Genomic DNA, 23,726 nt, shown 5'->3' with positions numbered 1-23,726 from the left:
AGTCACGTAAAAGAGTATGGAGAGAGTTTATCTTAGACTCAAACGTTAAAACAGGCTTTTCCCAGCAGCACGCCGTGTAATAAATGCTCACAAAGAAAATGGCGCCCACACTATTCCTGCTAAATGGTCACAAAAATATCTAAAAGTTCTCATTTGATGAATGAGGCTGTGCAGATTTTTATTGTTATACTAAAACAATTTAAATCCTCTGTTGCAGCAACTTCCCCAAAAAACCCAAAAGGACTTTCCACAGTGAAATTCATGTATTTAGATCAAAAGAAGAGCTCTCATCAAACAACAAAAAACTCAATATTACTCAAAAAGTCAAAAATCAGTTCACACAGACATAACTTCAGGTATGAAGCAGCGTACGAAATGAAGACTGCAAACCAGCGTCAGCGTTTGCTCACCACGGACGCACATATCAAACACCACTTACCGTTTAAATACCTCAGATGGTTACAAATGAGCTGTACAAACCTCTTAAACAGGCAGAATCATTTTGCAGCGTGCAGCTTTCAAACCATCAGCGTTTGCTCTCTAATTGCCTGAATCTGCAAATTCTGTGTAAATTGGGCCGATAATCCTGGAGTGTGTCTCCAATCTAATAACACAGAAATGCTTTTATGAATCTCGAGGAGGACAGAGAGAAGAGGAGGAGGAGGGAAGGGCGCATGTCAGAGAAAGGGAGACGAGAAACCAGATGAGTGCTCCTAACAAGTTTTAAGGAGATCACACACACACACAGAAGGCAGCAAACACTCCCAGTGAAAGTTATAATGGCCCGCTGGAGATGCTGCATGCTAACTTGCAGCGCCTCAACAGGAAAAGCACACGTTTTTACCCACACACACACCTGGTTTCTACAGCATACACAGGTCAGAATGATGGATGATCCAATAGCAAAAACACTAAGAGGAGGAAAGAAAGAGTGGAGTAAGGTAACACCAAGTCAGAGTAACAAATTGACCAGAATGGGGCACGAGAGCCTAACAGATAAGTGGGGTGACTATGAGAGACTAAAGAAGGAACAGATAGAGATTTGGCTGGGAGTGAAAGTGATCAGAGATTCACAACAAGAGGGAAAATGAAAACATTAGAACCTTGCAAAAGGAAACGCGCTGATTTACGGATCTAAAATTCCCCTTCACACACCATAACATGGTTGTAGAAGGAATTGATTCAAACACTACTTTCCAGAGACCTCGCCACAAGCCATCCAAGTTACCGCCTGGAAGAGCAGCACAGGAGCCGTTTCTATAAATCATACGAAGGGGCAACAATAAACCTGCTGTCGTTAGGAATGAGGCAGGGAATTGAATGAAAGTCTGGGGACGATCTGCCCACTCCGGGCAAGAAAAAAATCCAAGGCTGAAGGCTGTGACGGAGCCGGAGTTTTACAATTACATTTTTGATTTCGATCCTGGAAGTCAAAGCGGCTGCTATTGAAATCAGGTGCAGGAGAGAGGCTTGTGTTTGTTTACTTACATCTGAACTTTGGAGGGAAGACGCAGCTCATTTCATGTTTGGTGAAACGGAAAGCTCGAGTGTGGTGTAATGGGAGGGGAGGAATTTGTAACATGGCAAACGTGGAAAATAATCACTCTGCACCACTGTGGCGTAACACCGAGCCATCTGTTTCTGTTTGAGTCCTGCTAAACCTCTCCTCATACCTGTATTCAGATCAAGCTGCAAGTTGGGGAAATCTTCTTCCTGCTTGTTTTTAACAGCCGCACTCATACATAGAGGTCACACAGAGGTGGTGGTTATGAACTCGGTAGGTTAATTCAGGATTTTTCAATCCAGCTAAGAGCGTGTTCTCAGGAAACGGGTGGCATTTATCCATGCTGACCAATCATCAGCATGGATAAGACACTGTAGCCGTTGTTGAAAGTTTGTATTTTAACTCAATCTAACCAAGTTGTTTGAAAGGTGAAAACAATATAAAAGAAATAAAGATCCCAGAAACGTTTCCTGATGTTTTTGATGAGCTGGCCATTGATGAGCGTGTGGTGGTGAAAGTTTTGGTGCTTAGATTGGGATTTAAAGTCAAATAATAAGACTCTTCCCCACTCATCCTCACCTGGCACTGATGTTCCCAGCGCTACAAACACCACAGCCGTCACCGAGTCCTTCAGTCCTATCGTGCAGCCGAAGTGAGATGCCAGATCGCCCGTGACTGCGGTGAGGACGCCGATAAGCGATATGGAGACGATGAAGCAGGCCCAGCCGTTCCAGTACTCTGTGGGAGGGACGAAGGCGAACAGAACCTTCCAGAAGACAGTGAGGAAGTGCATGATGTAGTCGAAGCAGGAGGGCAGTCGCTCCTCGCCGCTCTCCTCCTCGTCATCATCTCCTTTGGGTAAGGTGGGAGATTGAAACAGAGTAAAAGTAACAAGATGATTAATAAAAAGGGATGAGACAAAAAGAAGAAACAAGACAGATAAACTGTAATAAGAGACAGAAGTTTGCTATCGTTTATATCACACATTGTCACATTTATCTCCTAAGTCTCTTGATTAGCTTAGATTAGCATAAAGACTAAAAAACAGCTGATCCACTTAGCTTTGCTTAAAACACTCATTTAGCAGCACTTTAAATCTCACTCAATTTGTATTTGACATTGTTTTAAATGTTTTAGTCATGACTTGATGAAAAGCAGCTGGTATGCAGCTGTAATTCACAAAAAACTACCCAATATAAGCAAAAAGGCTAACTGCCTGAAATACCTCCCCAACCTAACATTTTAAGTAGAAGCTAATAACGCACGTCATATTAATTGATAAGCTTTAGAGATTATAGAAATATATTTAAATTAAGAGTGAGGGGTTGTTTTAAGCAACACAAAATGCTGTATTAATTAAATGCTATAATGTACCAATAATTATGCTATGTTATGCTAATCTAGCTTGCTAGTAGCCCATACTATGCCCATATATGAGAGCTGTTTCATTCAATCTCATTGCCACCAGCTTACAGAGTCAAGCATGCAGCCTTGCAGTCTGCCTTTACAAATATTTGCAAAAAAAAAAAGAAAATTGAGTGTGGTACTGTAATCAAATGTCACCATAGCAACTAGCAAGTCATTTTGATACATTTCTTCTGTCCAAGATATTCCAAAGTGAATTCTAAGGGATACTATTGAATAGTATATAAAACCTGCTCTACTGATTCAATACGTGCAGAGTTCCAAGCCTCCTCTGGCATCAACATCAGCACACAAACTGTACGCTGGGAGCTTCATGGCTTGGTTCCCATGGTGAAGCAGCTGCATGGAAGCCTTACATCACCAAGCCCAAAGCAAGGTCGATAAGAACTTGACTGGCCCAAACGGAGCCTTAACCCCATCAGAACTTTTGGGATAAACTAGAATGGAGAACACATGCCAGGCCCCCTCATCCAAAACATCACTATCTGCCCACGTATCCCCCAATTCAGATGAATGGGCAGAAATTCCTACAGACACACTCCAAAGAGTGGAAGCAGTCATAACTGCAACTCCATATGTGCATGTGTAACATGCAGGTAGAAATATTCTTTTGTCCATGTACTGCATTTCCTACAATGTCAAACTACTTTACATAACTAAAACTGAATAAGACTTCCGTCTGTGACAGTAAAGAAACAGACTATGAATGTAATAAGCGTAGCTTATGTGTAAGTTCAATTGGGAAGATCTGTAGTCACTCATCTGTCTGCTTCCCAGGTGTTGATGGCTAATCTAAGCTTTACATCACTTCCACTTTCCCACACTGTCAAGCTGATTGTGACATCACACGTCTTGTTCAATCAGCTTTCTGCTGGCCTTCTTCCGGCCAATCAGCTTTCACTCCGCGTACTGTACATCTGTCATTCTTCCTTGCAGTTGCCTTCGTGCAACTCAGGCTCCGTTCAAGCCTCCATCTTCATCTCCACCACCAGCGTCTAGACTCCGGGGAGTCCTGCTCTAATCCCTATCACCACTGAGATCCCGTTCTGCTGCGCCGGGCCATCAGGGTCTAACCGCCAAATATCTCAAACTGAATTCTGTACATCAATAAATCACTTTCAATTCCTTCTGATGAGCTCTCCTTATGAAAAATATGCTATAAGGGTCCAAATTAAATGCTGAAGTTCTTTCCTTCCATCCACCATCTTTAAAAATAAAGTCAAGAAAAATGTCAGCCAAAACCACTGTTCATATATCAAAATGAAGCCCTTTTTGTGTGTGTGTGTGTGTGTGTGTGTGTGTGTGTGTGTGTTACCTGCACTGACTGTAACAGCATTGACAAACTGTTCCCTCCAGCTGCTGCTTCCCACCACCAAGGCCAAGTTTGTCTTCTTGATCAGCTTATCTACTGTACTCTACACACACACGCACACACACAAATATACAAACGCACAAATATCAACCATGCCATTGCATACAAATCAGGCAGAACAGGAAAAACACAACCCTCAAGCTGTTAATTCATTCGCAGCTATACAGAAAGAGGAAATTGCTGATTTCAGGCCTTTCATTTAAATTTTCAGGACCCGGTACACTCCAGGTATAAGGTGTGCTAATTAATATGAAGCTGTGAAATCAGCCGTGCCACATTTTACTTATGCTCGCTGTAAAATTCAGGAAGAAAAAAAACCTTCAGGCATACTGCTTCAGTGTTTTATTCTAAAAGAGGCAAGAGAAGAAAGATGATAAAAGGTGTTGTAAAAGAGCTCACAGCAGCTAAGGAGCACAGCACCAGCAGTCATTACTGTAACTTTACTGACAGGGCTTGGAGGGAATCTGAATTTTTTACTATCTACTATGTTAACAGCATCATAAAATGGTAAATGTGCCGTATTTTAGCAGTCCCGGTAAGATAAATTACAAATTAATCCCGATGTGTGGCAACGCTTAATGATTTATAGATTGGGATGTGATTAACCCAGGCACCATAAGTACATTTCAGTATTGTACAGTAGATGATTAGAGAACAAGCTTTGCATGCATGGAAAAGATGGATTACCTTTTCAGCATGCCTAAGAAGTGTATTTACTGCTCTCTGCACACAGACACACACAAACACACACACACACACACGCACACGCACACAAAATGACAAAAAATGGACACGTGAGATGATGAAATCTGTACGCAGATGCACGAGCGGTGACATTTCGAGACCAAACACAGAGATGAAAATCCCGAATGAGAGGACAAATGAATATGACAATTAACAGGAAAAATAAGTAACGATATGATGACACAAGATGAAGAGACAGGGGTCCACGTGAGGTAAAGCCACAGAGAGCCCTGTTGTTGTGTCGTTATTGTGTTTCCCCGGCTGCACACTTGTGACGATGGTGTTTGTCAGAGTTAGAAATGGATCAGATGTAGGAAGGCCCGCCTCCTAGTGTTAAAATATTGATACTGAAATATGATGAAAACATATCGTCTGTGTAGGTTCTCAGTCGTCCAGATGATGGAAGGAGCTTGAAAAGAAAGCGACTTAACTTCTTTGAGTTTCTGAAAACATTAATTTACTTATTTTTTGCAGGTCCTTTTTAAAAATTAGCAGCATCCTAGGAGAGAAGGCGTTGCTCTACATGCATCCACTGCAAAATGAAAGAATGATACTGGACATTTAGTTTTAGCGACCCAGCAGGATTTAATCGCTCACATACACCTGCTCTGGTAACGGCATTGTTAGTCCAGTATCGGCACGCACAGACACACACTTACCTTGAACTCGTAGGACTCTTCTATGACCACTTCTAGCTGTGTGTGTTCGCCCAAACTGGGACAGCCCATCTTGGCCACCTCTTCCTCCTCCGCCCCCACCAAAGGCTTGTTTTCATTTGAGTCACCTAGGTGACAATAGAGATGAGTAGTGATGAGACTTTAAACTAACATTAATAACAGAAACAGCTACCTGCCCAGCCTGGCTGCAGAGAAGCGCATGACAAGAACGGGTTGGTGCTTGTTGGTTAGCAGTGACTGTACTTTCAAAATAAGAGCAAACCTTTCAGTTCCGGTGGATGTGCCTCGCCAGGATACTGTTTAAGACTTTACGTGCTTTCATTTTGAAATGTCTTTATTACTGCTCCATTTACTTGCACACTGACATTTTTAAAGGCCAAAGCTAGTTTGCTAATATTTTCACATATAGGATTTATTATTATCTAAGCTCCTACTTAAAAAAAAAGTCAATAGAAACACTGAGAAACATACCACTCCCTTTACCAAGGCAATTTATATGTGCTGAATAACATCCCTGCACACTCCATTAACAAGCTCTGCCTCATTTAAAGTCTGACATTCATACCTATACATAACTTTACCCAACTCACAGTGAAAATGAAAAGATATTAAAAATAAGGTCTGAAATGCTTCCTTGTGTTATTCTGAGTTCTTTTTGTTTAACAGTGAGATATTTTTAAAGAATTAAGATGAAAATTGTGCCTAAAATGGTAGAGAAAATATCAAATACTAGTTACATATCATACAACATAACATAACATGTGACATGATAATTGTACTGTTTTATTTGTACTGTGATGGAAATCAGTAATAGGTTCTGTGTTGGTTTATCGATCAAAACAAACTGTGCATCTATCAATACTTTCCACCTTTATTGGTTCATAACTTCTGTTTAGGAGGGATAGCCAATCAGAAGACTTAAAACAAAAGCTGTTTTAGCAACAAAGACCAATGTATGAGCTGCAAAAGAATGATATATATAACAGTGAATCATCCAATGTCACTCTAGTGGAGTGCACGAAAAAAATATGGAGCTGGAAATGAACATAATAGGTCCATTTTTAAATTTCAGCTCAGCACAATTACTCTAGTTTTGGGCAGTCACGTTACTCAAATAACTCCGTGGCATTTAATCATCAAATCTTGCCCTGAGGTTTCTCCATATAGTCGTTTGCTTAATCTTTTAATTTGACAGATTTCAGACATCATCTCAAGACACGCACCTTTTTTTCATTATTCTCAGCAGAGACCGCAGCAGTGCGAATTATTACTGAGATCTCTGTCAGATAATGTATGCTATGGGTTGTGAAAGAATATTTCTGTATATGCTAAATCTTTAAACATGGGAAACACAAGCTTTATCCTCAAAGACTTTACGTTTTCTCCGACCTCTCTATTGCGCGCTTCCATGTATGCTGCAGCATCTCTCCCAAATGTCTCCTTGCTCGCTCACGTTTCAAAAGCAGACAGCAAGTTATTAATTTTTGCTGTTATCAGTGTCTAGCTCACTGTAATTGAAAAGCTGTGTACTGTATGTGACACAGCATTATGTGTTTGCCAGTCTGCTCGCTCTGTGACAGCATTATAAAACCCATCACATTTCTGTGTAATGAAACATGCCACAGCATGCCGCAGGCTATGGGCTCTTCCTGTGTGACATCTACACTATAGACTCTTTGAGAAGAGCCTCTGTGTGTGTTTAAAGAGTGATAAAGCAGGAGGTTTCTGGTGTGGCTAATTGGCTGGCACGTCTTTAAAGACACGAATGAACGTGGCGAAGAAATTTTTTTTGAAAAATACATGAACTTGTTGATTGGGACACATTAGCTGCTCTTTGAAGCTGCTAACACATTCAGGGTACAATGCTGGTAATGTTTAGCATTAAATGTGGAATATATATATATATATATATATATATATATATATATATATATATATATATATATATATATATATATATATATATATATATATATATATATATATATATATATGACTCCCAAGCTAGGCGAGTGGCTCCAGCAGATCCCGGGAACAACATCGGAGATCTCTGTCCAGAAGAGCGCAGTCCTGGGAACAGCTAAGATACTGCGCAGGACCCTCAAGCTCCCAGGCCTCTGGTAGAGGACCCGAGCTTGAAGGATAAACCGCCCGCAGGGGCGTGCTGGGTGTTTATATATATATACATATAAAAATGATGTATTGACTTTGAGCATTGGTTCTCTCCAGCCTTGAGTCACCTAGGGGAGATCAGCTGTCTCTCTGTTAAAGAAGCTTTTAAATTTTCATCTAAAGCTTCTCACATTCTTAAAAAAAAGAAGGGCGGGGGCTTAAATGTTTTAGATTCTTGGATTTCAAAGATCTGTGAGGGTTTTAAATTAGCAGATGACAGGACGAGAGGAAAGAAGCTGATCGAAATGGTTCATTTGTCATGACTAAACTGCAAATTGTGTTCCATCTGTGACGACGCTGCGATACTACAGCGATTCCAGACAACGAAAAGAAGCTTTCTGGCTTTTGTTTATACTGCATACACTAAACCTCCTTATGGTGACATAATTAAGCAGATCACATGCTGATTTGGATGAGTTATTACTCCTATCCCTCCTGTGACACGATTACTTGAAAAACGCATCGCAGCTCAGGGCCAGTGATGTCGAAATCCTTCCCAGGTCACATCCTCAGTGGCTCAAAGTGAAATGTTTCAACGGTTAATCTGAGTTTAGATTGGAGGCTTCAGGTAATCAATGCTGGTCTCACCTTGTCTCCAAGCGACAGATGTGCAGCGGGCCTGTTTGCTGATAAATAAAGACGTCATTCTGTCTGTCACACTTTCCTTGTTCCTGCTCTCTCTCCTGACTTCTTGATACTCTCTTTGAACACACACACACACACACACACACACACACACACACGGGCAGAAAGTCTCACCGTGTTTCTGTCCTATCTCCAACAGAACAGGCTCTCCCAGCTCGATGGTGAAGGTCTTGTTCTTCTCATACTCTTCATCATCAATGATTTTCACCTCGATGATCTTCCTGTTTGTTAAAAAGAGAGAGAGAAGACGAGGCTCAGTGTGTGCAGTCTGGATAATTACCTTTTTGGTTTTATGTTCTCCATCATAGTAAAAGCTTGTTCATGGCAAAGGACCAGTCTATTAAAACTCTCCCCGTGACAGGTTGTAATCGGACACGAGGTCATTTCTGCTGCCCCTACACTGAAAAACACTGACATAAGTAATCATTTTACTACCTAACCTGAAGTAACAGTTATAATAAACACACCCAAAAAAGGAAAAATAATTAGATTTGATCCCCTTGTGATTTCACTCAGAGGAAAGGATGACGAGTCTGAGCAAAACTGAAGGCTGAAGCACAGATTGGCAGTACTCGGGGGAACGCCGTGTGAGGGTGCTAGCTACCTCCCAGGCTTGACAACTGACAGTGATGCTATGAACACCACAACTACTGGGGAAACATTTTCAATCAGGAGCGCCCAGGGGAGCTCCTAAAATGCAGTGCAGAGAGTTTTGAGGGGATGTGTAAATTGGAGCGGAAAAAAGGTGTGGAGATTTTCAAAAATAGCTATTGGAGCACTTCTTAGTACTGCTTGTGTTGCAAAAGACAGACTATTGATATATTTGAATAATGATTTTATTGTCTACATAAAGAAAAGAATCTTTGAAAACCATAAAAACTAATAATTTGTGTCCAAAACTGCAGACATTAAGGTGTCAGTGCAGGAAGGACACATTCGTAGCAAGCTGTAAATGTGACGGGAGTTTAACAGGACAGACTGAAAGCTGTGATTGCTTTTCATGTGGAGTTTCACTGTAAATCAACAACAATTACATTCCTGACAAATCTATTCAATCCATTTTTCCCCAGTTTAAACATCTGCAATTTTTTACAACTAACACAGTGTGCATTCATATTTACTGGCTTGTTATTTCCTTCAGTTTCCACTCAGTGTGTAGCTTCTGTCTTTCTGCGTTACTTTTACCAGCTGGTTTCGCATGTTTAACCAGCTTCATATCTACATTTCTTTGTGTGTAGCAGTAGAACCCAGACCTGAGCTACTTCTTAGCAACTGAGGACTTTTATACAATCAGAAGTTTTGGCAGTTTGCTGGTCCGGTGTGGAGAATTGGCTGGAACGTCTCTAAAATCACGAAAGAATGTGGTGAAGAATTTTTGTTAGAAAAACTTGTTGATTGGAACACGTGAAGAAAGTCATGTAACGAGAGTCTCCTTAGTTGCTCTTTGAGGCTGCTAACACAACATTTTTTAGCACTAAATGTGAAACACAATTGAAGCTAATGCATTGGACTGCAAAAAGGACAAAGGAGACTAGGTTAGTTGCATCTTGCGTCATGATGATTGAAAGTCATGGCATTCGCAAGGCTGCAGCCTCTGTGTCGGGCTCCCCAGACAGCTAACGACCCCCGGTTCCTGCCAGGATTGGTCTGGTAAATGCTAGATTACTCGCGAGAAAACTTTTATGATTGGGATTCCAAATCCTGAGGACTGGATTCACTCTGCGTGACTGAGATGTGGTTAAATGCTGGAGCGTTCAGCTGTGTGTTAACACAAAGCCAGGTGTCAGTCTTAGGTTTGAACATCCCAGCAAATTCACCCCAAGATTAGACCATGTAATGTACATAGAAACCAAAAAAACCCAAAGAGTTAGAGCTCAGAGAGTACGGACTTCAGTTAATATTTAATGAAACATTAAATCTTAAGGGTCTTGACGGTACAATCAGAAAAGGACTGAACAAGTAGAGCTTGTTTTGAAGGAGAAAGCCTCTTCTTTCTAAAAGAACATGGCAAAGTTGCGTCTCAACAAAAACCACAATATGTCTGGAACAATGTAGAGATGTTTGCCTGTAAAGCACGCTGAACCATTTGGAGAAAAGCAAACTCGGCATATCAGCAAAAGCACCACATATCAACTGCCAAGCACGGGGGTGGAGGGGTGATGATTTGGGGTTATTTTGTAGTCACAGGGCCTGGGCAGCTTGCAGCTATTGAGTCAACCATGAACACCTCTGCATATGAAAGTAGTCAAATGTATGGCCATCTGTCTGACAGCTAAAGCTTGTCTGAAACAGGGTCATGCAGCAGTGATCCCAAACACAGCAGCAAATCTACAACAGAATGCCTGAAAAAGAAAACAACTGAGGTGTTGCAATGGCCCAGTCAAGGTCCAATCCTCTACTGGATTCTAACAATCCTACATACAAAGACAATATGCACCACAAGCACCTTCAATCAAGGCTACTCCATTTAATTTGGGTGTTCTATCTAAGATGTTAATTTCCTATGTCTGCCTTTGCTTTGCACCACGGTACTGCTGCTGATCCTGAATGGTGGGATGATATTTACTCATCACTACCAAACACATCTGTGCGTTTAGATTCTGTGGAAGATGAGGTCAAAGCCTACACACTAAACTGCTCGCTGTAAATAAACATTTCAAACAGAACTGTCTGGCTGAATCAGACTCAGTTCATTCAGGACAACGATGTTTGGTCCATCTGCAGTGCGTTATATTTGGCGATATGGCTCAGTTCTGGGAAATCACCACCCTTCCAAGAACATACGTGGAAAGCATAAGCCAGGGAGAGCAGTTAAAGCTACAGCACATAGAGATGTGAGTCACAGCTGATTATTATTTTAAGACCATAAAATATAAAACTGGTTAAATATGACAAAGCCAAGAATGGAAGATTTTATCAGAGAGCACAAAGCTTCAGCAAATTATACTTCCAATTACTGAAATGGAGTTTCACTAAAGTCATTACATGCAATGTTTATCCTCACTTTCAAAGGAGAACTATTTTTATAGTTTATTAAGTATTTCTCTGTTTAATTGTTATTTGTGTGTGTTGTGTAGCAGCTTTGATGCTTCTAAGGAAATTTCATCAGGTTTGGTATCTTTCTGACCCGTTTCATCTTCATCACTACGATCCATCTGCGTCTACCAAGCAGAGAGGAAGAAATAGCGTTCACTTCCACCTGGTTGTGTCATTGCACGTTTCGCTGTCAGCCATGTTGACTATAATGCGGAAAATAGGCTTTGCTTCAGCAGAAAGAGGGAGCGAGAGGGAGAAATGGAGGGGGAGACGTTTATGGAGGGTGGAGGAAGGGCAGTGAGGGAAAGAGAAAGCGGCGGAGGGGAAGAGACGTGGAAGTCCATTTTTATCGTTGGCGAGCTGTCAAGGCAACTGTGGATGTGAACTTGCTGGATTTGCTATTTCCAGCGTCACATCAGCGTGAGTGGCCAACTCCCAGGCAGTGCTGGAGAAGAAATTAAAATGTTGTTTAATCAGATGTGAAACAAAAGGAGATAAAAAAACATCCTAATGTATTTAGGAGGACTACAGGGAACTGAGTGGGAAGAGATATTATTCTCGTTGTATCCACAGACTGTAAAAAAAGATGGTGGCGCTTTTAATGCTGTTATTTAGGCAAGTTTACTGGGGAATCTGTGGGGACTGACTTGCTTTTGGAGCCATCCATCAGTGGCCATTAGAGAAACTGTGTTTTTCTTGCTTTATTATGTAGCTACTTTCATGCAACAAGGTGTCGCCACAGCGGGTAGCTCCACATGTCAGTCTTACCTTCCTGACGCATCCCCAAAGAGGATTTGTGTCTTTAGCTGGGACATTTGATATTTTTCAAATGATTTCACAGATGAAGTTGTAATGCCGAGTTATGTAAAAGACATTGTTAAACCTTTTCCTCTGAACTGGGATTTTCTTTTTGTAGCTTAGCATTTGTTACGCAGCACGTTTGTCAAACTTCTAATTATGTAGAAACTACAAAAACTGGAAGAAAATCATAAAGTTCGAAAATAATTATCGTAGTATGAACTCTACTACAGCGGTCCCCAACCTTTTCTGCCCCTTAATGCTCTCTGGTCGCCATGGTAACGCATAAATATTTCTTTAAAAAAAAAAGAAGACGCACAACTACAACATGGGAAAAGACCCAGGGAAACCAAGTTAACGATAAAAACCCTAAAATACATAAATTTCACACCCGAGCCGGCACCGGTCCGTGGCCCGGGGGTTGGGGACCGCTGCTCTACTATCAAATTCAATGCTTTAACCCAACACTTTGACTTAAAGTGAGCTTCTGGCAGCGGTGCTATATCATACTTTTAGTGGAGATATCATCTGAATTTCAGGAGCGGGACCTCTCCTCCTTCACGCCCCCTCCGGCCTCAGGCTATAAAAGCCCCGCTTCACCTATACCCGCTGTTCTCATTTTCATGCCCCACCCTTCCCCCCCATTTTCCCTCTCTTCTCCTCTCTTCCTTTCCTTCATTCACTTCTCGTTAGTACATGGGGATCTGCCCGGCCCGGGAGCCGTCGCCACACTTCCTCATCCCTCATCGCCCATCGTTACTGAGTGTGTGGTCCCAGCTAGTGAATTAGCTCTAATTTAACATCAGCTGCTAAAATGTGATCTGAAGCCAAGAACTCAATGTTCCAAACACAAAATAAGAGAATTAAAAAGGTAAATGTGAGAGCACAATCACAGTAAACCCCAATGTGACCTCACAGAAGGAAGAACGAGAGTAGCAACAATAAATAAGCACAAACTGACAGTGACATGGGCGAGGGAAGACAGAGGTAAGTGGATAGAGAAGTAATGAAATGCAAAGCAAGTAAACAGAGAGGAAGTGAAAGAGGAGAGAGGGGGGGGGGATTGCAAAAAAAGGAGGTGACAGAGAGGAAAAAGCCTCATGTCCACTATACAGTGACTAAGGCTAAGCCTGCAGGAGTGTCCACTCCCACCCAGACACCCAGTGATGATGTGAGCCAAAAGTTCACTCGAATTTTCTCGGAGTCTGTCTAGGACGAAACGTCTGAGTGGAAATACTGAAGTCTTCCAGAAGTCTTTCCCCTAGATCATGGATGAGATTTATTGATGATTTCTGTAAAGTAGCAGAAAGTGCATCTCTAATCCTTGACGACAGTCTGACAGGCTACCAGTGGAGACAGTGGCGACCAAAGGCTTGTCTTCAACGATCATGGGACACACCTCGAAGCAGGAATTCAGATCCTTAAAATCCCTTACCTTCTGTTTGGAGACTTTTAAAGCAGAAGTGATCACAGGCAGAGCTTTAGTGAAAGGATTCACCATTCTGTGTCCTGTTTTTTGCTTTTTAACAAGCCAGAGATAAAAACTTCTGCAAACCACAGTAACAAAAGAACCAGGCCTCTTTAAAAGGGATTGTTCCTTAAACTTCTTGCAGAACTTGTGAATCACTCAAAGTCGTAATATTTGAGGCTGTGCCTGACACCTGGCAGGGCAGAGGTCCTGATTGAAGACTTTAAAGTTGTCCTTCCGGCCTGCAGCATCATAAGCACGGAGATAATACCACCTCAAGCCTTGTGTGAGCCTTGTGGCCAGCACAACGCTCAGCGCTCAGACCAAATAAGAAGAAACTAAGCCGGAAAAAGGGAGCTCACAAAGCCGGAGCTGTGGTGGGAGGAATGAGGAGGTGAAAATGGAGAAATCAACATTGACATCATTGTAACTTGTCCACTGATTTCATCCCCTGGGAACCACTGTCCAGACTACTTCCTAGGGGATGTGCCACAAGCAGCCTTATAATGCTATAGATTTAAGGTAAACGTTGATGGACTGATTCTTATAGCACTTTTCTTCTCTCTCGCAGCACTCAAACCACTTTACACAACATGCCTCGTTCATCCATTCACACCCACTTATACAAGCACTTTTTTCTATGCTTAAGTGCTTTCTATCTAACATTCACACACATTCATACTCTTGCATCTTGCCCGATAATATTTATATGCAGACTGGAGCAGCCAGGGATCAAACCACCAACCTCCTGCTCTACATATATACTTTTGCTTCTGTTTCTATAGATTTCTCTTATTGCCAAACAGGCTTCAGGTGCAGGGAGAAAAGGATGCGATCTGAAGAAGTTAAGGCTCCAGCAGCGCTTCAAGTATAAAAACATAATGCTATTATTTATTTAACAAAAATGAACTCAAAATGCAGGAACAGTGCATAAAAACACGTCCTAATGTCCTAAATTTGTGATATTCTTCCTTTTTACACATTTTTTAAATCTTTCCCTTCCGTCTTGCCTTCTGTTTCTACCTTGTTACTTTTTGACACCTGCTCCCCAGAAAGTTCCTCTGTCAGAGCGGAGCCTCAACGCCCCGCTCTGTCAACGGACTGACACAAAAATCAGACACATACCAGGTTCACTGAGCACACAACTTGCACTGCCAGAAATAGAGACTTTTAGAAGGACAGAGTGAAAAAAAGGTCAACAAAAGGTGTTGTTGATTGAAAAACCCCAGACAGAACTGAGTGAGCTGTAAATCGATTTAATGGGAAAGTTTTATACCGTTGCAGCGTGCCTGCGGTGTTTGTGCGTGGCTCTAAAGTTCTTACAGGAGCTACGGTCTGAGTTTGGTTTGATTAGTTAAGCCCTCACTGCATTACTTAATGGACAAAACCTCTGTTTATATCTTTGTCTCCATCGCTTTCCATTTTCTCCCAGCTCCATTCCTGCTTTTGTGTTAGTGCATCTAGGTGTGTGTGTGTGTGTTGTGTGCATGAGTGCTGTTTCAGGCACTGAAAGACAGTCTACCATATTTTTATAGAAAGAGCATCGTAGAGGACCGCAGCAGCTAACAATTCATTTTCTTGAGTGATTCTGATTTATATACACGTGCCAGTTTTACTATTGTGCCTTCTGGTGGAACCACTAAATCTCTTATTCATGTACGCACTCGCTCAGAGACAGAATTGCCACTATGCAGTAAAATCACGATGGTAAAATATTTTAGTTTAAAGGGTAAAACTTGGAAAAGGGAAGCTGAAGTCTGGCTGCTTGAAAATAAAACAACAACAAAGTCGAGGAGCCAAGACGGGGGGGGGGGCATATATCTTGAACAGACCTTCAGATGGCTGCCAGGATGGTAATGGACATAACAACAAGTAACAGGATTACAAAAATTTGATTATAGTCCAAAAGGGAGAATAGCACTCTGCTACAGATTTTGATAGTTTACCGAGAGTGACCCAGCATATCTATCTCAGATATGGCACACTGACTGTGCCACAGATAAAGCAACTGAAAGCTGGGAAGGTAAAGCCCTCGGCACACTATCCATTTCTATATTGACGAGTAAAGAAGCCAAGATCTCATTTAGTTACTTCCTGCGTCTTGTTCTGGGTTAAATAATTAGCAGATTTCAAAACAAGCGTAAATGCACCGAAAAGAATTTGAAAGAGACTGAAACGCAGTCCAGTCGGACAGGTCAGTGAGAACAGTTAGGCTTCGAGCTCGTTGCTCCCTGCAAATATGATACACAGAAAGTGGAGAGTGATGAGTAATTATCCCATGAGAGCCGACAGGTGGATGCTCGGGTAGTGGAGGGGACGAAACAGCTGCAGGGCAGCAGCAGCAGCACTGACATGTCAGAGGAAGAGTTGGGAAACTTCTAGCTTAAGTAGACTGCAAAATTAGGAGGGTGTGATTGGTAAATTACTGTACCTGCTGCAGGTTTCACTCCATTTGCTAAAGCTAGCATTAGCCAGATATTTTAAAAGAATTATGAGCTTTTTATGAGCTGCTAAAAAGTCCTGCAGCTTGTCTGTTGGTAAACAATATCAGGTGGATTAGCATTGTTGCTAATTCTGCTCTTAGCATGCAGGACATGACTCATCTCGACTGCACACAAGTCTTTCTAAGTTTGAGACAGGCTGCAAAGCTAAGTTTGCAGCCTGTCTCCAACCCTAGCTCCACTAGCAGCATCTCGTGTTAGCCTATTTCCCTAGACAATAAACACAACAGTCTTGCAGTTTCTTAAAAGAGGATGAATGCCCTTCCTCTGCTTATTCAGCCCTTAATGCTGATGCTTTCACCATCTACACGTGTCCACGTCAGGCTGTTTTTCTACCAGAATACTCCTACATACTATGAAAGGTTAACGCAAAGCATGCTTGATAGCAGCTGAAAGATGACAGCTGAGGAGAGGGGGGAGCGATCCGCCTTTTACAGACTCTGGGCTTTGCTCTGTTGACGTTTGCATCTAAGCAGTATTTCAATCTGGATCCAAACTGCTGAGTGCACGTGCATGACACCGTCTGGATTTCTTAGCTTGAAAGGAAACCTTTTTCTTTACCCTCACACAATGAGGGAAGCTGACGTTGTACAGTAATCCTGTGAGCCAAAAGCTCAAAGCACTCGATTTCACAGTTCAATGTCGCAGTCATCTCAGGCACACGGCTGTTCAAACCTTCTGTTTGTGACCAGCATCCAATCAGATGAAAGCTACCTTAAATGGAGAGAACCAAAAAAGCTTGTTTCAGACAACTGATGGGCTGAGGGATTGCACCAAGACCCATTATAAGAAATTGAGTTGTGAACTGTGACTCATGCAAAGGCACTCTGGTAGAGTCCAAGAATAAAAGCATGGAGATGAGCACAATAGGTCCCCTTTAAATAACAAATAACACAGGCTGTTTTTTAATATAATGCTATGAAAATCCAACTAAAATTCCCAATTCGTCATTGAAATCCAACATTTTTGACTGTCGGAATGCCGGAAACGACTTTATGAATGAATCCAGTGTAAAAACTGCTAACACTGCAATCAGGGAGGATTTTCCCTTTTCAAAGACAGTAGAAAGATGCAAAAAGACATTACTGAAGAGCTGCGCGCGATCAATGATATGAATCGTTCTGAATATCCCTCACACACCCACACATGCTTCTACATGAGCAGGTAGGCTGAGAGAAGTCCTTCGTTTAGCTCTTCTCGTCTGTGTGGAAGCAACACAAACAAAGCAATTTGAGTGAGGCCAGCAGAGAGAGGGAGAGATAAAAAGCTCTTTAGGGGAGAGATATCACCCCTCTGAATGATATCATGGAACGCATAATGAGGAAATGCAAAATACACACGGATACTGACTGGTCTCTGGCTGTGGTGAGCAATAAAGTTTTATCTCTGGTGTGTATGTGGGAAGATGGAAAGAGATAGGTGCAGGGGATGAACTGAGGGTGAGAGAGAGGGGTACGGGGAGGAGGGGGAGAAGCAGGACATGAAAATGAGGAGGATGAGGATGAGGAATAGACACAGATGAGGGTATGAAGTGAGGCTAAAAAAGGCAGCTAAGAAGGAAAAGCCGAAACAGATGAGAGAGAATTAAAAAAAAAGGTTTCCCCAGCTTCTCACACAGGAAATTTAATGCGATTCTGGCACAAGTGACCCACTAACGATTCAAAAATATATGGATGATTGTTTTATCTTCACACAGATGCGCTCTTGTGTGTTTCTGCACATAAGGTGCATGAAAAAAAGAGGTTTTTACTTCCAGGTCCTCAATATTTCTTATCTTAAGACTCCACTAAACTCCAAATAAAATTGTCATTTGTATACTTTAGCAAAGTTGCTAAACCTGCAGTCAAATGAAGCTTTGGAAATCCTGTCACGCAGCATTCAGGGTACTTTAGTGACTAATCTGCTGTAGTTGTAGGCACAGCTGGTGTTTGTTTTCATGGAGCAGCTGCCGCAGATGCTACTTTCGGGTACACTGCTTGGTAACGCGATGGTACAAAATGATGGTGGATAGCAAGAAAGGCTCAAAGTTAATAAGGCAAGACCTGGAGGACAACTGGCAAAAATAGGGGATGAAATCTTATAGGTGGAACCAAAGAAAGAAACTCGATGTATTACATCAAATCCAGGGTTTAGGGGAAGACACACACATATGCACACACACAGATCGCAGATGCTCTATTGGATTGCGATCTGGTGCCATTTGCGTACAGTGTCATTATTCAAGAAAGTAATTTGATTTGTGCTTTGTGATGTGGTGCGTCACATGTTAGCAGCAGTAGCTGTGGTGCTCAGTTGGAACTTAGGGGCTTAAAGTGGGCCAAGAAATCCCCCACACAATTACACCACCACCAGTAGCCTGAACCTTTGAAACAAGGCAGGATGGATCCATGATTTCATGCCATTTATGCCCAAATCTGACCCTATCGTCCAAATGTCACAGCAGAAATCGAGGGTGATCAGACTGGACTATGTTTGTCCAACTGGAGAACAGACTGCAATTTTCCTAAAGCACTGTTATCATTGAAATGCTGGCAGCAGCTGGTTACAAAACTGTGTACATGACAAACCAAAACACTAAAGTGCATCACAAACTTTTGGTGTGCACCACCAGATGACAATGGTAAGATTGTGTGTCTGTGAGCTCTTTTAGCACCACAGCAGTTTTGTTAAAACCAGTAGCCAGTCTGCTGACTTTGCACCTGGGGCAGCTAATTTGTTATGGGCCAGTGTAGCCAGCGATTTCCATTTCTTCAGATAATTTGAAAAGCTAATAAAAAGCTCAGTCCTCATCAGACGATAGTCAATATTTATCTGGTTCAATGCAGCAAATGCCAACCCTGTTTGGCTGTCCACGCAGACTGTTTGACTGCACGCACCCAAAGTCTGCTCAAGCGTGACGGATCAAAAGCCCCTACATTACAAATGGGCGGCAAAGCTTCCAGTGAAATATATCAGGTAAATTCATAAGCAGAATTTGTTCACAGAGGCTTCATTCTCACCTCGTGTTAGTTATTATCAGAAGACTCTGAAGAACTTGAGATGAGAGAAAATGTGGAAACGTGGAGCATGAGAATATCTGGTTGGTAACCATGAAGTCATGAGGGGCGGTGCCAACATGTGCTACGAGTGTGTGCAGTCGGCAGCATCATACACATACAGTGTGTGTGTGTGTGTAAAATCCTAACCCCAGTTATATTGTGTAAAATTAAGCTCACAAATCACATCACGCATACATCACCTCCCTCACACATGCACACACAAATCCTGCAAGATGCACCATAATCCAGAGGAGCTACTTCTTTCTCCTGCTCCACGAGGAACAGAAGAAAAAAAACAGAAGGATGAAGGAAAAGGACGGAAGAGAAGGGATGAGGAAAACTGCACAGGAATGTCAAGAGTATTAAATAAAAGACAGAATAAAAGAAACGTCTGACGTGAAGAGCGATCCGATTATGGAAGGAGGGAAAAGGGGGAAAGAAAGAGAAATGAGGGGATGGGAAATTAGTTCTGGGGGGATGATGGGAAGAATGAGGAGGAAACAAAGACAAGGGAGTAAAAATCTGATCAGACATGTTGCCTGTATTAAGTTTGCAAATCGAAAGCAAGTAGAACAGAAATGAGGCGACACGCATGTGCGACATGCAGATACGTGAAAGTGACAAAGTGAACATCGCACATTCTGCACACTTGCACGCAAACACTTTCATTTCTCTCCTGATCATCATCCGCCCTCGCAGCTTCCCCCTCACTCCTGCTCCCTCCTCCACAATCCTATCGGTTACATTTGCATGAATGAGGACTGGGACCGCTGTGAAATAAAGCGTATGACATGTGACCGTCCATGGGATTGGTGCTGCGGGGACGCAGTGTGCACATGTATGTGTTGTTTCTGTTCCAGATATGGAAAATATATTCCTCTGGTATGATCATAAAAGCTGCTCGTCTCTGCGGCTCTGTGTCCTAATTGGGAATGTTGCGTTCCCCCCACTCCAACATCTCTTTCTACCTCTGCTGTGTGTGATGTGCTACTTGGAGATGGTCTCATGAGGGCAAGACTGACTTTACCAGATTTCAAGAGGGAGGGGAAAAAACGAGAAAAAGGGAAACAGAGCGAGAAGACAAGTATTAAAATGTTAAAGGAAATAAGCACAATGACAAAAAAAATTGAGTGAATGAGAGTGAATTGGTTTTTATTCGGCATGGAGAGTCAAGGCTGAGGGCTTAGCGTAGCTCAGCCTCATGATGTCGATGACAGACGAAAGACAGACCCACACGCTTGCCTTTTTTAGATGGCAGTTAGCCCCTTTTTGTGTAATTTGAAAGTGCGAATAGAGTATAGCAGAATCCCCGAGTGGCACTATGAAAGGGTTTTGGGTACAGAGGAACAACGACACACGGTGTGCCTCCAAAGGGAATCACACAACCTCATGAGAGCGTGTGAGTCTCTGAGTTAGCTGACAAGTTTTCTAATGTGATTTGTTTAGCTTGGGTCAGAGGTTTGACCAAACACTTTGACTTTATGTAACAGCTTATATAACAGCTTGTGCTGACAGCCATTTTTGCTGTGAAGGAGCCGTGGCTGCGGCTACAGTTCAGCCCTAGAAAACGGCAGCCTACACCGTGGTAACTGTGATAAACAGCCGGGCACTGCCCACCTGTACAGCAATGACGGTTTATTAGCATTATCATATGGCAGCAAATCATTTTGTCCTTCAGGCAGGCAAACGAAACATGCACCTTGCAGATTTTCACAACTTTGCAAATCAAATGCAAAACGATTTCCCGAAAATATTCACAAATATTGATGAATCCACACTGTGGAGCACGAGTCTGCCGGTACTGCTTTTCATGTTATCTACAGATCCTCCTCATAGGAGCAACCTGGTGAAACTTTGCTGTCCTTAAGGACAAACTCATGTTTCCTGGTGGGAGGCAACCTGTCTCCAAACAATTGAGGACTACCTGCAATCACTCTCAGGCAGATTTGCGAATGCTTGCAAATAACTGTTGTCTAATTCATAAACCAGCAAGTTGCAATCAGTCTAAGTTAGCCTGCGATGATGAGCGCAACCCATCTGTGCTGTGTAGTCTTTGGGAAAGGGGGGTTGATTGGTTCCCAATTAATTGTATTCTGGTATATTCCTATACAGATGCAAGGTTAGGTTGCAATTAAACCGCTGTCCTGCAGCAACTACGTCACTGTTTGTGGATGAATTTTGGTTCTAGATGTTCTTAAGCAGGGGTGTTGAACTCCAGGCCTCGAGGGCCCCAGGTTTTAGACATCACCCTGGGTCAACACACCTGAATCAAATGATTAGTTCATTACCAGGCTTCTGGAGAACCTCAAGACATGTTGAGGAGGTCATTTAGCCATTTAAATCAGCTGTGTTGGATCAAGGACACATCTAAAACCTGCAGGACACCGGCCCTCGAGGCCTGGAGTTCGACACCTGTGTTCTAGAGGTTCCAGCTGAAATGGCTGAATTTGTGACATTTGCTGATTCATCTCAACTCGCGGCTGTATTAACACAAACAGTTTGCAAAGCTGACCCTGTTCAATGCAAAATGACAGCAGTCCGATGGCAGGCTAATCAGGCCCTGTCCCAGTCTTTGAAACTGCTAATTCACAAACGACAAGATCACAAGCTCATTGCACTCATTGGTTGCAATATTTTAGTTCATGCTGCAGTCTCCAACCACTGTTTTTCCCCACTGTGACTGTAGCATTACACACCATCTCAGACTCTTTAACTTAACAGCTTGAAGCTCTCATTAAGGTTAACTGTCAGAAGGTTTGCCATGGCGATGACCAACTTACATACAGCAGCGGGCCCACCTGACTTTATGTTTCTTCATGTTTTCAAATGTTGTGGCTGCCAGTTCCCACTCACCCCCTACTGTAAATGCTTTCAGCAGCTTTCAATTATACATTCGCATCAGTTCTTTTTCCTTTGATGCACGGAGGGAGGAATGGATGGAAATGAGGCTGGAGGAAAAGATTTTGAAACAAAGAATATGGAATTACAACACACAGAAATAAAGAAACAAGCAAATAAATCGAAGAATGAAGGATGGAGCAGTCAATGGGGACTAACACGTGGAGAGATTAAAGTCAAACACAAAGATTCAGCGTGGAAAATCCAGGGCGGAAAAAAAGAAGCCCTGAAAGCTCCACAGAGACCGAGAAGAAGAGCAAAAAATGAGGCCGATAAACCTGAACGACGCAACTTTATTGTAACTTCTATTTATCCATTCTCCATCTTTGTCACGGGCAGAAAACATCCTGAAATACAAGTAGTGCAGAAGACAAGCAAAGAGAGATAAATAGGCAACAGCCACTCGCCCTTCCAGGACTGACGTCATTCTGATCTTTTACCCCCTCCCACCTCTTCAAACTCTTTTCTCATCTGTTCTCATGTATGATTTAACGCTGCTCATCATATATTAATGATCTGGTCAAGTAAACGGCTGTCTTGGAAGCAAGAATGTCACAACACGAGGGCAAAATCTACCTAACAGCCTTCCACTGTCAGTGTTGAGATTGGATTAACTTTAGCCAATTCTTCTTGTTTTTCCCCCGTAAGCATCGTTGGGGTTATTAAACTCTTCCTATTCTCAACATTCTCTGATAGGCTCATTACCATTCTCAGTTTTAATTAAAAATGCAAACCTATTTTTTAATAGCTGCACAGTTTCATCAAATCCAAATAGTCTTTGAGTCTTATATAACAAAAAAATTAGGCAAGGTTTGTAATCCTCATCACAGTCAATATCTATTACTTAATGAAGCATGACCCATCTTAAGGCTGTCACCAAGGTGATTAACATTGTGCTTTATTACAGCGGTCACCAACCTTTGTTGCGCCACGGACCGGTTTATGTCAGACAATATTTTCACGGACCGGCCTTTATGTGTTGCAGATAAATACAACAAAATAAAACGAAGATTTATTCATAACACACGGGAAAAGACACAGGGAAACAGAGTTACCAATAAAAACTATTAAAAAATACAGATAAAAACCCTGAAAACCATAAATTTCACACCCGAGACTCAAGTCTCGCGGACCGGTACCAAACGACTCACAGACTGTTACCGGTCCGTGGCCCGGGAGTTGGGGACCGCTGCTTTATTACATTGCAATTGACAATATTTGAAAATGATTTCCTGGCACTGAATAAATGTCCAGTGATAAAACAATGTGCCATTATACCTATGCTATTTTGTTTGAATCATATAGCAGCATATAAAACTTCAGGTAAACATGCAAACATAACCACTTGTGCCAAAGTAGTTAGCATTACACATCGAGGGACAGCTGTAGGAGAAAAAAGTGAGCACATGTGTGCGGGGTGTAGCTCAGGTGGTAGATCGGGTCACCTA

The 23,726-nt window shown here is 42.2% G+C and overlaps 1 protein-coding gene across 3 annotated transcripts in view; it reads right to left on the bottom strand.

The window, feature by feature from the left end:
• Positions 1–23,726, bottom strand: part of LOC116317898 (sodium/calcium exchanger 1-like) — a 132,164-nt gene that overhangs the window by 11,589 nt on the left and 96,849 nt on the right. For 2 of the 3 annotated variants that reach the window (XM_039609686.1, XM_039609687.1), the window contains 5 exons: positions 8,654–8,760; positions 5,705–5,829; positions 4,989–5,024; positions 4,245–4,344; positions 2,084–2,356 (listed from right to left, as the gene is read on the bottom strand). In XM_039609686.1, the coding sequence (XP_039465620.1) occupies positions 2,084–2,356; positions 4,245–4,344; positions 4,989–5,024; positions 5,705–5,829; positions 8,654–8,760 (641 nt within the window). The remainder of the gene's footprint in view (positions 1–2,083; positions 2,357–4,244; positions 4,345–4,988; positions 5,025–5,704; positions 5,830–8,653; positions 8,761–23,726) is intronic. The other variant, XM_039609688.1, reaches the window with a different exon arrangement.

This window comes from Oreochromis aureus, linkage group 3, assembly GCF_013358895.1.
Source record: "Oreochromis aureus strain Israel breed Guangdong linkage group 3, ZZ_aureus, whole genome shotgun sequence".
In the NCBI taxonomy this organism is placed as follows: Eukaryota; Metazoa; Chordata; class Actinopteri; order Cichliformes; family Cichlidae; genus Oreochromis; species Oreochromis aureus.
The sequence above is the reverse complement of the archived record's forward strand: the minus strand, read 5'-3'. Positions and strand labels throughout refer to the sequence as shown.